Source organism: Terrapene carolina, unplaced genomic scaffold (assembly GCF_002925995.2).
Source record: "Terrapene carolina triunguis isolate 2854851 unplaced genomic scaffold, T_m_triunguis-2.0 Scaffold838, whole genome shotgun sequence".
NCBI classification, from domain to species: Eukaryota; Metazoa; Chordata; order Testudines; family Emydidae; genus Terrapene; species Terrapene triunguis.
The window spans coordinates 2,167,251-2,184,232 of record NW_020665189.1 but is presented as its reverse complement, the minus strand read 5'-3'; the positions used below and the strand labels follow the sequence as shown (position 1 = coordinate 2,184,232).

General features: G+C 46.1%; 1 protein-coding gene across 1 annotated transcript in view; it reads right to left on the bottom strand.

The window, feature by feature from the left end:
* Positions 1 to 12,814, bottom strand: part of LOC112115920 (START domain-containing protein 10-like) — a 40,541-nt gene extending 27,727 nt beyond the window's left edge. The window contains exon 1 of the mRNA XM_026660834.1: positions 12,650 to 12,814. Within this exon, the coding sequence (XP_026516619.1) occupies positions 12,650 to 12,814 (165 nt within the window). The remainder of the gene's footprint in view (positions 1 to 12,649) is intronic.
* Between the last annotated feature and the right edge of the window lie 4,168 nt (positions 12,815 to 16,982).

Below are 16,982 nucleotides of genomic sequence, written 5' to 3'. Positions count from 1 at the left end.
TTATGTCAGCCAGCGGCCATTAGGGGGAAGCAGACACCTTAAGTACACAGTAGCCTGAACTTTTCAACTGTCTTCCCTTTCAAGGCCTTAAGGTAGTTGGAGCTGGTCCCAAGCCGGTTTTCACTGACCAGATAGCAAAAGCACGGGTCTGACAACCACCAATCAAGTGTTAACACGGCAAGGGCCTTTGTCTAAATGTGTATAAAGGATCTATAAAATGCGTGTAAGACAGAGTTTTTGTACCAAGGTGCAAAGCTCTCCTTTCTTCTGCAGAATAAAGCAACTCTTCCTTATCCCTGTCTGGCTGTTATTGGCTCTCAGCTAGGTGGACCCGATATTTCGGTGACAGTTTCTGGCGACTCCGCCGGGACTCTCCTAGCTTGGACATTGGACTCCAGACGGCTGCGGTGAACTGGGAACGGCGCCAACGGGGTGTTTCGCCCCTTTTCTCTGCTTCACCACGGCCCCTGGGGTTCGTGTTCTGATAAGGTGAGTCCTAATAGGATAAGGAGACACTATTTGGTTCTGGTTCTGGTCTGGTTCTGTTCTGGTTAACCGGTTAATGAATTTCTGTCTTATACATTTGGGCGTTAGGTGTGTGGACGGAACTGAGCCTCTCATTCGTAATTCCTCAGAGTGGAAGCCATCGCGTGCGATGAAGCTCTGAGGTCGAATTGGGATCCTTCTGTCCCGTCCCCTGTAGCGGTCAGTATTAGTAGAAATTCCTGTAATAGGATCCTATTAGGCCATAATTCCCTCTGTTCTCTGTGTAATTCTCTGTTAGAGTGTCAGCAGGCAGATGGGTGGGTCTCTGGTAAAATCCTCTAAGGATAGCCCTTTGAATTATATGTTAAGTAAATGGCCAAAAAAAGAAATAGTTACACCTTGTGTAAAAATTGATGTGGCTAGTGTTGTGGAAATTGAATTGTGGAGAGGATGTGCATTTTCCCCAGAACATGTGCAGTGTATATTGTAGTAGAGGTAAAAGAAATGCAAACCTACCAATATAGGTTGTGTTGTCTTTTTCAAATCACTATGTTTGAAAGCAGAAGTTAGAAGTAAAAGGCAATCAAAAGTCTGGGAAAGTTAATTGTGTCCCTTTTTAAGTAAAAATCTTTAAGCTGTGGATAGCTTTGAATCTGAAAGCAAGCCAGAAAGCATCTGTATTAATGCAATTTTCTAACTAATAAGGTAGAAGCCACTGAAACCTGGGCTGCCTATAAAACAAATACTAGGAAATATGGGGTAATGCCTCTGTTTTGCCTAAAATCAACAAAAGTATGTGTATATAAAAAAAATATTTTAAGCAATGACTGACTGCCCAGAAGGGGTAGACCTCTGTTCTTTTGTCTTTCAGATCATCAGAGAAAATGGATGCCAGCTGAATAGCATTCAATGTACCATGCATTTACTGGCACAATAGGAATTATTTTTGTGTTCTATGGCCAAAATTGTTATTAAAATTTGCATACCAACAGTCTTTGGAAGCAAGGACATGGAAGGTTAACCCACTCCCCATATTGCCCATGGGATCCTTCTGGCTACCTCAGATTTCTAGCCAGAGGGCTGGGAAGGGAGGAAAGCTATTGGACACCAGAGGTTGTACCGAGTGGACTCCTCAAAAGTGTGTGTGCTTGTCCTGGTTTGTTGCTCCAAAGCTCTGTAATAAAGTTATTTTACTGGAAGGGTGTACATGGCATACATTAAGTAATAAAACTAATGTACTGTATAATGGCAATGTGTATGTGTTCATTGTTAAAAAAAAGGTGTATAAGTAAAAAGTGAAAGTTTCCTTTGTAGGTTAAAAAAAGCCAAAAAGAAGGAGAAGAAAAAAGAACAGAACGAGTTAACTTAAAAAAAAAAATATAGCTAGCAAGCTCAGTCCAAAAATAAGATGCTGGCCCCATCCAAGGACATTGCCCACAGCTAAGACTTGGCTAACAGCCAAGAAAAGGGGGGCCTGAATGTGCCCAAGCAACTATAAAATCTGCAAAACACTGCCTGGCATTAATGAAATGTGTTAGGTTTCTCTTCTCACAGATAAAAGAAGTGCTACCCAAAGACCCTAGCAGCCCTGCCATTCATTGAAACAAGGAGACTAAGTCTATGTAAAGATCCACCAATGAAAGACTGCTTTGGCTCCATGCTGGAAAGGCCCTTTCCCAGTCCTGTTAACCACCAACACCGCTGTGAAGTGCCAAGGACTGCCTACCTGGACCCATGCTTCTCACTGTAAAAAGACCCCTCCACCTCGGGAGGACTCTCCGACTGATAAGCCTATTCCTCTAACAAGCTCTGCTGTCCTTTAAATTTAAAAAAAAAAAAAACTCAAAACCATTACAGGGTAATGTGCTAGTAACCTCTCCCCTGTATAAATACTAAACCAAAACTGTTTAAAAAAACAAACAAACAAACAAACAAAAAACCACTTGCTTCATTGGAACCACCAAAGTCCAGGAATTCCTACCTACAAAAAACATTAAAAACTGACCCTGGTAAAAAAACAAAAAATTATACACTGGCAGGAAGAAACTTGTGGAACCCATACTTAAAAATGTGGTATAGTACTACACCAAAAAAAAAAGTATTAAAATATCAATAAACTGTAATTAACACTACACTAGGAACTGTCAAATTTTCATTACCCTTATCCAGTTTCCAGATCACCTCTACATACCCAAATTGCTCACAGGGGGCTGCCATTAAATTAGCACAACAAACGGCTTGGGTTATTTCCTCTTAAAAAAAAAAAAACTTAACCGGATCCCTTTGGGATGGGGCCAATAGTGCAGCAGCAGTTTAAAATATTTTTAAAAGCCAAAAACATAATAAAAAATTAAAGCAATTAGAAAAGGCCACTAGCCTTATTTTTGGAGCACAGCTAACCCAGGTACAGGCTGGAATTGGTGAGTTACATGTTATCTCCGCCCTTAGTTCTATAACCCAGAAGTTGCTAACAAAAATGGTATTAAATATCACTAAGGCTGAAAAGGCATTGCAGTAAAATCTAGCATGTTCAGGCTTGGCCCACTACCCTTACAAACACATCAGGAGTACTATCTAATCTGTAGCCATAAAAACATACTTGGAAACTTTCTGGGTAAAAGTGCAAACGTTCTCAATGCTCCTTCCAAGCATATGGACCAATTAGGAAAGTGTGGCCTCCCACATACCGAATCCCGCCAGGTCCATAAAAAAAATGCATGTAAAATTAAGTAATTCACCAAAACATCTAAAAAATTAAACTACCACCGATGCCCTGGTGGACCTGGCAACCGCACAAAAAAAAACTAAGGCAAATGGTTCTCCAGAACCGCTTGTCTCTAGATATCTTTCCCTCCAGCTTAATCGCAAATTGCGTAACGGGTCTGACAATTTGGATTTGTCAGGCCCGAAGGGGGAACTGTAAAAGTTACTAGTGACCCCCCTTAACAGCTAGTAGCCGTTATGTCAGCCAGCAGCCATTAGGGGGAAGCAGACACCTTAAGTACACAGTAGCCTGAACTTTTCAACTGTCTTCCCTTTCAAGGCCTTAAGGTAGTTGAAGCTGGTCCCAAGCCGGTTTTCACTGACCAGATAGCAAAAGCACGGGTCTAACAACCACCAATCAAATGTTAACACGGCAAGGGCCTTTGTCTAAATGTGTATTAAAAAAAATCTGTAAAATGTGTGTAAAACAAAGTTTTTGTACCAAGGTGCAAAGCTCTCCTTTCTTCTGCAGAATAAAGCAACTCTTCCTTATCCCTGTCTGGCTGTTATTGGCTCTCAGCTAGGTGAACCCGATATTTCGGTAACAGGCTAGGTTGGGGCTGGGGGAGGGCCACCCCTCCCCTGGCCACGGCAGGTCCCCGGACGGGTTCCCTGAGTGCCTGCACAACACTAAATAGGCTGCTGCATGGCTGCACAGCTAGGCAGCTTACAGGAAACTTAGATCCCAACTATACGTATAAAATGATGGGGTCTAAATTAGCTGTTACCACTCAAGAAAGATCTTGGAGTCGTTGTGGCTAGTTCTCTGAAAACATCCACTCAATGTGCAGGGGCAGTCAAAAAAGCGAACAGAATGTTGGGAATCATTAAGAAAGGGATAGATAAGAAGACAGAAAATATCATATTGCCTCTATATAAATCCATGATACACCCACATCTTGAATACTGCATGCAGATGAGGTCTCCCCATCTCAAAAAAGATGTATTGGATTTGGAAAAGGTTCAGAAAAGGGCAACAAAAATGATTAGGGCTATGGAACAGCTTCCATATGAGGAGAGATTAATAAGACTGGGACTTTGCAGCTTGGAAATGGGGAGATACGATAGAGATCTATAAAATCATGACTGGTGTGGAGAAAGTAAATAAGGAAGTGTTATTTACTCCTTCTCATAACACAAGAACTAGGGGTCACCAAATGAAAATAATAGGCAGCAGGTTTAAAACAAACAAAAGGAAGTATTTCTTCATACAATGCACAGTCAACCTATGGAACTCTTTGCCAGAGGATGTTGTGAAGGCCAAGACTATAACAGGGTTCAAAAAAGAACTAGATAAGTCCATAGAGGATAGGTCCATCAATGGCTATTAGCCACAATGGGCAGGGATGGTGTCCCTAGCCTCTGTTTGCCAGAAGCTGGGAATGAGTGATAGGGGATGGATCACTTGATGATTACCTGTTCTGTTCATTCCCTCTGGGGCACCAAGCATTGGCCACTGTTGGAAGACAGGATGCTGGGCTAGATGGACCTTTGGTCTGACCCAGTATGGCCATTCTTATGTTCTTATCTACAAGACAATGGAGAACCCCAGACACATCGCCAAACTCATCCCTTTCATCCTCACCCATAACAATTTTACATTCAACAACAAACTGTCCAAACCATGGGAACAGCCCTGGGTACTAGGATGAATCCCCAATATGCCAACCTCTTCATGGCCTCTCAAGTAAGAATTTCTGGACAAACACACCACAAAGCCAATGATATACCTGAGATACATCAACGATATTTTCATCCTCTGGACAGATGCCCTAAACTCCCTCATAGACTTCCACCACAACTTCAGCAAACACCACCAATCCATTAAACTCTCTCTAAAACACTCCTGCATCAGCATTAATTTCCTGGACACTAGAACCAGCTTCAGCAATGGAATCCTACAGACATCTATATACAAGAAACCCATGAATCATCACTCTTACCGTCACAGATCCAGTAACCACCCCTCACACACCAAGAAATCTGTTATCTACAGCCAGGCAGATCCCACAGAATATGTGCTGAGGAGGAAATCTTAACACAGTGAAAACCGCCTTCACCAAACAAGGATATGCCACCAGAGAAGTAGATTGCATCATGGACTGGGCCACCCAAATATGCTACGAGAGTCTGCTGCAATATGGAAAAAAAAACAACCCTCTCCAGCAGCACACCCCTCATTGTCACCTACCACCCTGTCATAACTATAAAGGGAAGGGAAACAGCTCTCCTGTGTACAGAGACTCCAAATCCTTTTACCTGTAAAGGGTTAAGAAGCTCGGGTAACCTGGCTGACACCTGACCCTAAGGACCAATAAGGGGACAAGATACTTTCAAATCTTGGGGGGGGGAAAGGCTTTTGTGTGTGCTCTTTGTTTTAAGGGGGGGTTCGCTCTTGGGACTGAGAGGGACCAGACATCAATCTAGGTTCTCCCCATCTTTCTAAACAAGTCTCTCCTATTTCAAACTTGTAAGTAAAAAGCCAGGCAAGGCGTCTTAGATTTACTTTGTTTTCTCAACTTGTAAATGTACCTTTTTACCAGAGTGTGTATCTTTGTTTGCTGTACTTTGAACCTAAGACAGAGGGGGGTCCTCTGAGCTCTTTAAGTTTGATAACCCTGTAAAGTTATTTTCCATACTGATTTTACAGAGATGATTTTTACCTTTTTCTTTAATTAAAAGCCTTCTTTTTAAGAACCAAATTGATTTCTCCTTGTTATAAGATCCAAGGGGGTTTGGATCTGTATTCACCAGGAGTTGGTGAAAGGAGGGTGGGAGGAAGGAGGGGGGATGGTTAATTTCTCCTTGTTTTAAGATCCAAGGGGGTTTGGATCTGTGTTCACCAGGGAATTGGTGAAAGGTTTCTCAAGGCTTCCCAGGGCAGGAATTCTTGAGATGGTGGCAGCGGACCAAAGCTAAGCTGGTAGTTAAGCTTAGGAGTCCTCATGCAGGCCCCTACATTTGTACCCTAAAGTTCAAAGTGGGGATACAGCCTTGACACACCCCACAATGGAACCCATACAAGATATCATTAAACAATTACAACCCATACTCAATAGCAAAGAATTTTAATGAATCTGTAAACTTGGGGGTCATACCCTATGACTGGAGAATTGCTAATATACTGCCTACTTTTAAGAAAGGCAAAAAAAGTGATCTGGGAAATTACAGGCCTGTTAGTTTGAGCTCAACTGCATGCAAGGTCTTGGAACAAATTTTGAAATAGAAGGAAGTTAAGGACATAGAGGTTAACAATAACTGGGATAAAATACAACATGGTTTTACAAAAGGTAGCTCATGCCAGACCAACCAGATTTCTTTTTTGAGAAGATAACTGATTTTTTAGACAAAGGAAATGCAGTAGATCTAATCTACCTGGATTTCAGTAAGGTATTTGATACAGTTCCACATAGGAAATTATTAGTTAAATCTGAGAAGATGGGGATTCATACGAGAATTGCAAGGTGGATAAGTAACTGCTTATAGGGGAGAGACTACAATGGGTCATACTGAAAGGTGAACTGTCAGGCTGGAGGGAGGTTACTAGTGGAGTTCCTCAGTGATTGATCTTGGGACCAATCTTATTTAACAGTTTATTACTGACCTTGGCACAAAAAGTGGGAGTGTGCTAATAAAATCTGTGGATGACACAAAGTTGGGAGGTATTGCCAATATGGAGGAGGACCGGAATATCATACACAGATCTGGACAACCTTGTAAACTGGAGTAGTAGAAATGGGATGAGATTTAATAGTGAAAAGTGGAAGGTCATGCACTTAGGGACTAACAACAAGAATTTTTGCTATAAATAAAAAATATAAATATCTGAGAATCCATCTTAATAAATAAATTAAAGACACAATAACATTTTCATGGAAAACTTATGTCAGAACATTCAGATCACCTCGACAATGCATGATCAGTACAGTTACAATGAACATTGATGTAGGAGAACTACAGTACATGGATATAGCTATTTATCTCTATCTACTAGAAAATAAGATATAGTTTCTTATCCCAGTTAAGATGGGTCATTGCTAAAGTCATCAGAACACGATATTGCCAGGAACACAGTAGTTATTGTTAAATCAGCTGCACTAGATACGAGTTGGAGATACCCAGCTGGGGATGTATCAGTTGGAAGTGACAGAGGAAGAGAAAGACCAGGATGTATTGCTTGATCACAGGATGCGTATGAGCCACCCACGTGATGCAGCCATGAAAAAGGCTAATGCAATCCTGGGATGCATCAGGCGAGGTATTTCCAGTAAAGACAGGGAAGTGTTAGTACCATTATACAAGGCACTGGTGAGACCTCATCTGGAATACTGTGTGCAGTTCTGGTCTCCCATGTTTAAGAAAGATGAATTCAAACTGGAACATGAGCAGAGAAGGGCTACTAGGTGATCAGGGGAATGGAAAACCTACCTCATGAGAGGAGACTCAGACTTTAAGGTCAGAAGGAACCATCATGATCGTCTAGTCTGATCTCCTGCACATCGCAGGCCACAGAACCTCACCCACCCACTCCTGTAATAGACCCCTAACCCCAGGCTGAGTTACTGAAGTCCTCAAATTATGGTTTAAAGACTTCAAGTTACAGAGAATCCACCATTTACACTAGTTTAAACCTGCAAGTGACCCGTGGTGAAACCAAACATTACTATGCTCTCAAATTAACTTACACAAAAAAATGATAAAAGACAAAAATACCCTATCACCTGTGGGTGAACCCTCTTCACAAAGCGACCACTCTACATCTGACTTGCCCCTCCTTGTCCTCAAAGGAAACCTGCACAAGACCTTCAAAAGACAAGCGTGGGATCTTAAATTCATAACTTTGCTAGACACTAAGGCTATGTCTACACTACACAGCTTTTAGCGACATGGCTGTGTCGCTACAGCCATGCCGCTAAAAGTCACGCAGTGTAGCCGCTGACATAAAACTTCCACCCCCAATGAGCGGCGTTTGCATTGTCAGCAGGAGAGCGTTTCTGATGACAAAGCGCTGTTCACACTGGCGCTTGTCATTGGCAAAACTTTTGTCTTTCGGGGGGAGGGGGGGAGGGTTAACACCTCTGAATGAGAAGTTTTGTCATTCAATTGCCAGTGTAGACATAGCTTACAAATCATGGTCTTGCAGAGACACTGGATTTATGGCTTATTACAACAAGCTGTAACCCACTAACCCCCTTTTTGCCCTATGACTACAGAGGTGTGAACCGGCCACTTCACCTTGAAAGGTCCCTTACAATATGAGTAATCTACTTATGCTAAACAATCTGTTACACCTTATATTTAGCTGTGAGACTCTGAGTACCTTTCCCAGCCCTGAAGAGTTCTGTTTAAGCTCGAAAGCTTGTCTCTCTCCCCAACAGACATCGGTCCAATAAAAGCTATTCCCTCCTGCACCTAGTATCTCTAATATCCTGGGACCAATGCAGCTCCAACAGAAGAGATTTATTTATTAGCCACAGTGGAACAGCTTTCATGGAGAGACCGAGGAAACCCTAGCAGAATATGCCACAGCTCAGCGCTTAGAGCATGCTCCTAAGCAGTGGGAGACCTCTGACCTGGAGGTGGGGAGGAACTGAACCCAGGTATCCCATATCCAGGTGAGTGCGCTACCCATTGGGCACCACTACTTCCTCCTCTATCCAGATTCTGAATGGGGCACACTCCAACCGTGAATAAGCACGCCTACTGACACAAGACAGGCAGGTGAAACCTTGTCTCCATAGGCATGGGAACCAGGGTCGTTGAGAGCGGGTTTGGGCCCCGGTGAAAATTTTTTTTCGGGCCCCCCAGCAAGGGCGGACCGGCTAAACAGGGCTGACGAGAGTGGGGGGAAGCCAGGCCCTGGGCCCTATTCTGGACCGCCAGACCCCGGTAATTTGTACCGGCTTCCCCCCTTCTCGTCGGCCCTGGTGGGAACTAGGGGTGTGGGGGATGCTGCAGCATTCCCAGTTTTGTGCGGGGTCCCGGCCCCGTGCCCCGGGGTCCACTACTGGCCCTACATGTGGGGTCCCGGCTGCCGCTGGACCCGCACCCGGGGCTCTGCTCCCAGACCTGAGCTGTCAGAGTGCCTCCATTCCCTACCACTATACTATCAAGGAACCCGTGAAAGTTATGTGTCACAGTTCAGCCTCTTGCATATTTTGTTTCCCCTCAGAGTTAGCAAAATATGCTTGCCATGGGGTACTGGAAATGCTTGTGGGAAGCATGAGGATAGTAGCTTCTCTTGCAAGGCAAATCTGAACAAACCTGGTCAGTGATCTCCCCACTGCCAAACTTTCTCCTACCGCCCTGCAATGCAGGCTGGGTCATTCAGGCTGACTGAGTGGGTGGCACAAAGAATGTGCCAAGAACTGCCCTGTGCAATGTGGTGGTTGGGAACTGGGGGGGTGGGGTTTGGGGGGAGAGGTGGGCACTAGTGCATAGAGGTTTCCTGTTAAATTCGGAGATAGTGGAACCTACAAGATGACTTATACACGGTCTAGATGAGGGGCCTCAACTGTCCTTTCACTATTTGTTGTGCTTTAAGAGCTTTCTTCTCAATGTATATGGAAAGTGGAAGTGTCTTACAGCTATAAACCTGCTCCCTCTAATATGCAAGTTGTCTGGTGATTTTGGAAAGAGGACTTTTCCTGTCAAAAGCTGAAGTGGCAGCTCAGTCCCGGACCTGCACTCGGGGTCAGGAGCGGCGCCAGGGTTTTTGGCACCCTAGGCGGGGGTCCTTCCGCGCTCCCGGTCGTCGTCGGCGATTCTGCGGCGGGGGGGTCCTTCCGCGCTCCCGGTCTTCGGGGCACTTCGGCGGCGGGTCCCGGAGCGAGTGAAGGACCCGCCGCAGAATTGCCACCGAAGACCCGGAGCGTGGAAGGACCCCCCACCACCGAATTGCCGCCGAGGGCGGCAAAATGCCGCCCCCCCAAATCCTGGTGTCCTAGGCAACCGCCTAGGTCGCCTAAATGGAAGCGCCGGCCCTGCTTGGGGTCCCGGCTGCCGGCCCCGTACCCGGGGTCCTGGCTGCCGCCGGCCCCTTACTCAGGGCTCTTTTCCTGGCCCCGTACCCGGGGTTCTGGCTGCTGCTGGCCCCTCACTCAGGGCTCTTTTCCTGGCCCCGCACCCAGGGTCCTGGCTGCAAGGCCCACACCTGGGGCTCTGCTCCCACCCCCAGCTGTGGTCCCAGTCTGAGCCCCCTTACCCCTGTTCGCGTCCCCCTCCTCCCGGAGCCAGCTCTGGGGAGAGGGGGCACAAATAGGGTAAGGGGGGGGTGCAAGGTAAAAAGGTTGGGGACCACTGACTTTCAGAATCCCCACTGTAAAAATTGTTCTAGCGCCACTGCTTGTCTTTCTCTGGTTTGTGAATCACTCAGAGTTTGCGGGGAGCAGAGTGGCAGCAGGGCTCATGCGCCAAGACAGACACTTAGGCACTGAGTGAGTTTAGGGGCCTACAGGGTTGGGGCAAATGTTGTGCAGTGGAGAAGCACATCTGAGATTTAGGTGCCTAAGTCAGGGGTGTAGGCACCTGAGTACCTTCAGGGCTCAGGGTCCGGGCCATTGTAACTGTAACAAGAGAACCGCAGGCATTTGAACTTGGCTAATCTACATCGTTCAGCAACAGCAGCTCTCCCTGCTTCCCAGCAGAGCGTTCCGAGCCTTCACTATTCTTAGCAAGGCTTCTCCTGAACATGTCCCAGGACACCCCAAAGTGTGAGTTTAAACAATGAACAGGACACAGCCAGCTCCAGCTTGGCTCAGAACGCATATGGCTCATTCTCAGGCCAGCAGGACAGGGGCGTGTTATGTTTGATTCTAAAGGAAATAACTGTTTTTGTCCCAAAGCCATTCCCTGCATGTGTGACCCCAACATCACAGCCTTCAGAACCCTGGAGTGAAACTGACGATGAACAAGAGGGAAACTGACAGGTTTCAGAGTAGCAGCCGTGTTAGTCTGTATCCGCAAAAAGAACAGGAGTACTTGTGGCACCTTAGAGACTAACAAATTTATTATAGCATAAGCTTTTGTGGGCTACAACCCACTTCTTCGGATGCATTCGAAGAAGTGGGTTGTAGCCCACGAAAGCTTATGCTATAATAAATTTGTTAGTCTCTAAGGTGCCACAAGTACTCCTGTTCTTTTTAAGAGGGAAACTGACTCCCACTGTGCAGCATCAACCCAGAGAAGACAAAGGCAAAGCCAAGAAGCAAACAAACAGCAGGCACCCGGGTGGGTGTTTAGATAACCTTACCATGTGAATAGGCTACAGTGCTCTTAGGGATGAAGGCAAAGAAACATGTTTGTTTCAAGCAGGATTTTTCACCTGACAGTGTCGCTTTAAGACAACACCACAGAGGGGTGCCAGTGTAAATGAGCGAGTCTACTTTGCACCACAGTCCTCATGCCTTGGTTGTGTGGGCTCCAAGAGTGCCCAGATTGCCAACCCTTACTCCCCGAGGAACACCACTGGAGTCTATAGAGCATTGCGCTGAACAGCGACCCAGGCTTGCTCAGTTGCAGATTCCTTTATTTGCTCTTGCTTCAGTTCTAATGTGGGGATGGGTGAGTCGGTAGGCAACAGCAGTCCCAAATGCCCACCAGCGTTTAATTTGTAATGAAAGAGCTGCTGGGGCTCAAGCCATTTTTTTACATTCATAACTGATGCAGGAAGCCCAGAAGTACCAGAGCTCTGAACGGCCAAGCCTAGAGGTGCCAGTGCTCAGGCCTGGCACAAATAAAGCACAGTTGCCTGTAAATGGGTACTCATCAGAAAATGAAGCTGAACTACTTTCTGGGCGCTGTAGTGCTTCAGTGTAGCCACTCACTGCTGCAGATGGGAAGGGTTCTCCCATTGCTGTAGTTAATCTGCCACCCTGAGGGGTGGTAACTCAGTTGACAGAAGAAGTCTTCCCTCAACCTAGTGCTTTCTGCACCAGGGGTCAGGTCGGCTTAATTGCGTCGCTCAAGGGGGTGGATTTTTCACACACCTGAGTGACGTAGCTGGATTGACCTAGCTTGTTAGTGTAGCCCAGGCCTAAGTGACACCAAGGCTTCCAGGAGTCTAGAACTAGCTATGCTGCAAACACAGAATGTGTGTGCAGATGTTCGTGTATGTGGGCATGCATGCGTGTGTACGTGTGTTTTCATGTGTGTACACACATGTAGAAACTTGGCACTAAGCAGCTTTAGTGAAACAAGTCAAGGCAGATTTGTACCCTCCAAAACACACAAGGAGATTGAAAGTGGCAGAGAGACCCCTGGCCACAACGGGGGTTTGCCCTGGCAGCACTGTGTCCAGCGAAGGGAGGGGATGAGAGTGGGTACTGGCGGGGAGTCCCAGCACCGGGGGACAAAGCATGCTGTTGCTGTGGCACTGACTGCACCTGCACTCGGCTCTTACCTTGATTTTCTGCACTGTCCGGCTCTCCCCTGGCGTCTGGCTCCACACCATCACCCCACCCTTGTTGTACTGGCTATGCCAGCCCTCCAGGCTCTCGCACTGGTCCCTGAATGAGCTGAAGTCAGAGTCGTCCGGGATATAAACCATCTCCCCTCCTCTCGACATGGAGATGAGCTTTGCCAGGCCAGAGTGCTGTGGCCAGTGTGCGCCAACCTCCGGGGCCTGGAAAGTGGCTTTGCAGCACCAGGCACAGGACGGGTCTCTGCCTGGCCTGCTCAGAAACTTCCAGCTGCTGTCCTGGCTCTGCTCAGCTTTGCCTTGAGCTGGCTTCTCTGCTGTGCTGCGTCCCTGCTCTACTCACCCTACCGCCCTCGCCCCCAGAACCTGGAGTCCATCCCTCTGCTCTCCCCAAACCTCCCCTTGCCAGGACCTGTGCGCTGTGTCCTCCGGCAGACTCCTACTCTCTCCTTTCCATAAACTGCACTGTGCAGAGTAATTATCAGGAAGGCTCCTTCTCTGTAGTTGTTAATGCAGCTGCTGGGAGCTCAGATATCAGATAAGCTCTGCCGACTGGTATCCCATTTCCTGGCCAGCAGGATCTCTGCTCCTCTATTATTCAGCAGGTAACATCACACAGGTGTCTCAGATTTCTGCCCCAAGCTGCTGCCTCCCCCTCCCCTCCCCTCCCCTGTTCCTTCCCTCCCCCGCCCATCGCTCACCGGCTTCTGTCTCACAGTCTCTGGGTTTGACTTTGCAGCACTGAGTTACAGAATCAGCTGATCACCTGCTGGGAACAGCAGCCACCGAGTCTGATGGGACTCGCTGACTGCAGGGCATGGGTCAGGGAGGTCAGAGAGGGGACAGGCCTGCCTCGGCCAGCCTGCAGAATCACACCTGTCCAGGACAAACCACAAGGCTCTGGCAGTGGGTTCAAAGGCCAGGCTGTCTTTTGCCGGCACTGCCTGTGGCTGAGGGGCAGGGCAGTGCTGTGTTGTGACCCCGAGAACCCCTCAGCACCAATTACAAAGGGTTCAAACCCTCTCGGGAGCTGCCACCTGATGTGCCAAGATTACCTCTGCTCCTGCCTTCCTGCCCCGTCAGCTTAGGACTTCAGTGCCCTGCTTGGTTTGAGCCAGACTCATTAGCCTGCTGCAAACCCAGACCCAGGTCTGAATCACGTCCCCTAACAGCTGTAGATTTACCTGAAAGCAGCTAACAGAAGTGTTCCTGTCTTTAACACTTAGATGCCCAACTCCCAATGGGGTCTAAACCCAAATAAATCCATTTTACCCTGTATAAAGCTTCTGCAGGGTAAACTCAAATTGTTTGCCCTCTATAACACTGATAGAGAGATATGCACAGCTGTTTGCCTCCCCCCCCCCAGTATTAACACATATTCTGGGTTAATTAATAAATAAAAAGTGATTTTATTAAATACAGAAAGTAGGATTTAAGTGGTTCCAAGTAGTAACAGACAGAACAAAGTAAGTCACCAAGCAAAATAAAATAAAACACGCAAATCTATGTCTAATCAAACTGAATACAGATAATCTCACCCTTAGAGATACTTCAGTAAGTTTTTTCCTCAGACTGGACACCTTCCAGGCTTGGGCACAATTCTTTCCCCTGGTACAGCTCTTGTTCCAGCTCAGGTGGTAGCTAGGGGATTCTTCATGATGGATCTCCTTTGTTCTCTTCCACCCATTTATATATCTTTTGCCTAAGGAGGGAATCCTTTGTCCCTCTGGGTTCCCACTCCCCCCCCCCGTTCTCAATGGAAAAGCACTAGGTTAAAAATGGATTCCAGTTCAGGTGACAAGATCACATGTCACTGTAAGACTCCAAGCCTTCATTCCTCCCAGCCTGACTCACAGGAAGGCCTGCAAGCAAACAAAGCCATCCACAGTCAATTGTCCTGGTTGATGGAAGCCACCAAGATTTCAAACAACCATTAATGGCCCACACTTTGCATAATTACAATAGGCCCTCAGAGTTATATTTCATATTTCTAGTTTCAGATACAAGAGTGATACATTTATACAGATAGGATGACCACACTCAGTAGATTATAAACTTTGTAATGATACCTTACAAGAGACCTTTTGCATGAAGCATATTCCAGTTACATTATATTCACTCATTAGCATATTTTTATAAAATCATATAAAGTGCAACGTCACAGTCATGTAACCGCAGCACCTACCACACCTGACAAACTCGCTACACCTAACACATTGCTGTCATGGTATTTATCTACAAAGAATGTTGTGTAAGGCCAGACCTGCGACTGGTCATCAATATCACTGTGAAATGTACGTACTGACACTTGCATGAGGAATTATGAATACTCACTGATATTATGCTTTATAGTCCGTAACCAAACAAAGGGAGAACCAGGTTTTCCCCCAGACAAGAGGGCGGAGGGTTACCGCCCTGTCCAGTGAATGTTTTTGAGCTGCTGGCTGTGTTAATCTCACTTATAACATCTGTATCCCATACTGTAAGGTAATATTTAAGCAGTTGTGTTGTGAATTCCTGTGATTGTGTAAATCCACCAGACAGTAGAGACATTAACTAGTGTGAAGGGCTGGTCTCCAACAGACAGTTAGATAAAAAAAAACATACATAAATAAATACAAATATCTTTTATTGGGCCACCTTCTGTGATCTCTCTCACCAGCAGTAGTTGGTCCAATAAAAGATATTACCTTACCCACCTTGTCTCTCCAATATCTCAAAGGTGTCATGTAAAGTATTGTGTGTAAACTGGTGACGCAATGGCCTTGAAAATCATTGTGTGATATATGTCTGGGTTGGGTACAAAGAGTTACAGACGTGTGCTGAAAATATGTTCTTAAAATGTGTTTGGGAGGCAGAGCATAAAACCCAGCCTGCCCTAAACAAAGGAATGTGTATTTACTCTCTGACCAACTTGGTCACTGGCAGAGGCCAATGGGAGTACATTTACATATAAGGTAAACAAAGCCATCAAGCTGAACAAGCAGGGAAGAACATTATTTAACAATCAGACCGGAGGACAGAATCTGCACCCCAGGAAGCCCTCCCAGTTCCTGAGGCAGACACAATGGACTTTGAGTAACATAAGGGCAGCAAAAAGATCTTGCAGTGATTCATCACTGAGGGGGCATAGGGTACAGCTCCCTGAGAGCCTGGGAAAGTGGCTTCCTAGTCTGGAGGGCTGGGGATGCTGGCAACTTGGTGTAAAGAAGAAAACTGCAGAGGCAAAGATTGTAACTTGCTAACATTAAGCTGTAGTCACTAGAAAGCCTGGTTTGTTTGGTTTGTAAACAGACCTGTCTTTTTTTCTCTTGCTTAGGATCACTTAAAGCTCTGCTCTTTGATAATAAACTTATTCTTGTTTTATTTCAAAACCGTCTCAGTGCTGGGGGTTAGAGTGAACTGTGAGTCTTCAGCTCACCTGGCAGGCTGATGTGTGCCCTGTCTCTTTGCAGGCAGTGAACCTATTCATTTCTGTAAGTGTCCAGAGAGAGGGACTGGACACTGCAGGATGATGTCTGTGGGGAACTTGGGAGCTGGGGTTCACTTAGACTGGCAGAGTGAAGCAGAGTTTGCTGGCAAGGTGACAGGCTGGCATGGCTGGGAGCTGACACAGCTTAGCTGCAGCAAAGCTCTCCCTTGCAGAGGCTAAGAGTGGTAACACCAGGTGTCATAACTATAAAGGGAAGGGTAACAGCTCTCCTGTGTACAGTACTATAAAATCCCTCCTGGCCAGAGACTCCAAAATCCTTTTACCTGTAAAGGGTTAAGAAGCTCGGGTAACCTGGCTGACACCTGACCCAAAGGACCAATAAGGGGACAAGATACTTTCAAATCTTGGGGGGGGGAAGGCTTTTGTTTGTGCTCTTTGTTTTGGGGGTTGTTCGCTCTTGGGACTGAGAGGGACCAGGCATCAATCCAGGTTCTCCACATCTTTCTAAACAAGTCTCTCATATTTCAAACTTGTAAGTAAACAGCCAGGCAAGGTGTGTTAGTTTTCCTTTGTTTTCTCAACTTGTAAATGTACCTTTTACTAGAGTGTTTATCTTTGTTTGCTATACTTTGAACCTGAGGCTAGAGGGAGGTCCTCTGAGCTCTTTAAGTTTGATTACCCTGTAAAGTTATTTTCCATCCTGATTTTACAGAGATGATTTTTACCTTTTTCTTTAATTAAAAGCCTTCTTTTTAAGAACCTGATTGATTTTTCCTTGTTTTGAGATCCAAGGGGGTTGGATCTGTATTCACCAGGAGTTGGTGGGAGAAAGGAGGGGGGATGGTTAATTTCTCCTTGTTTTAAGATCCAAGGGGTTTGGAT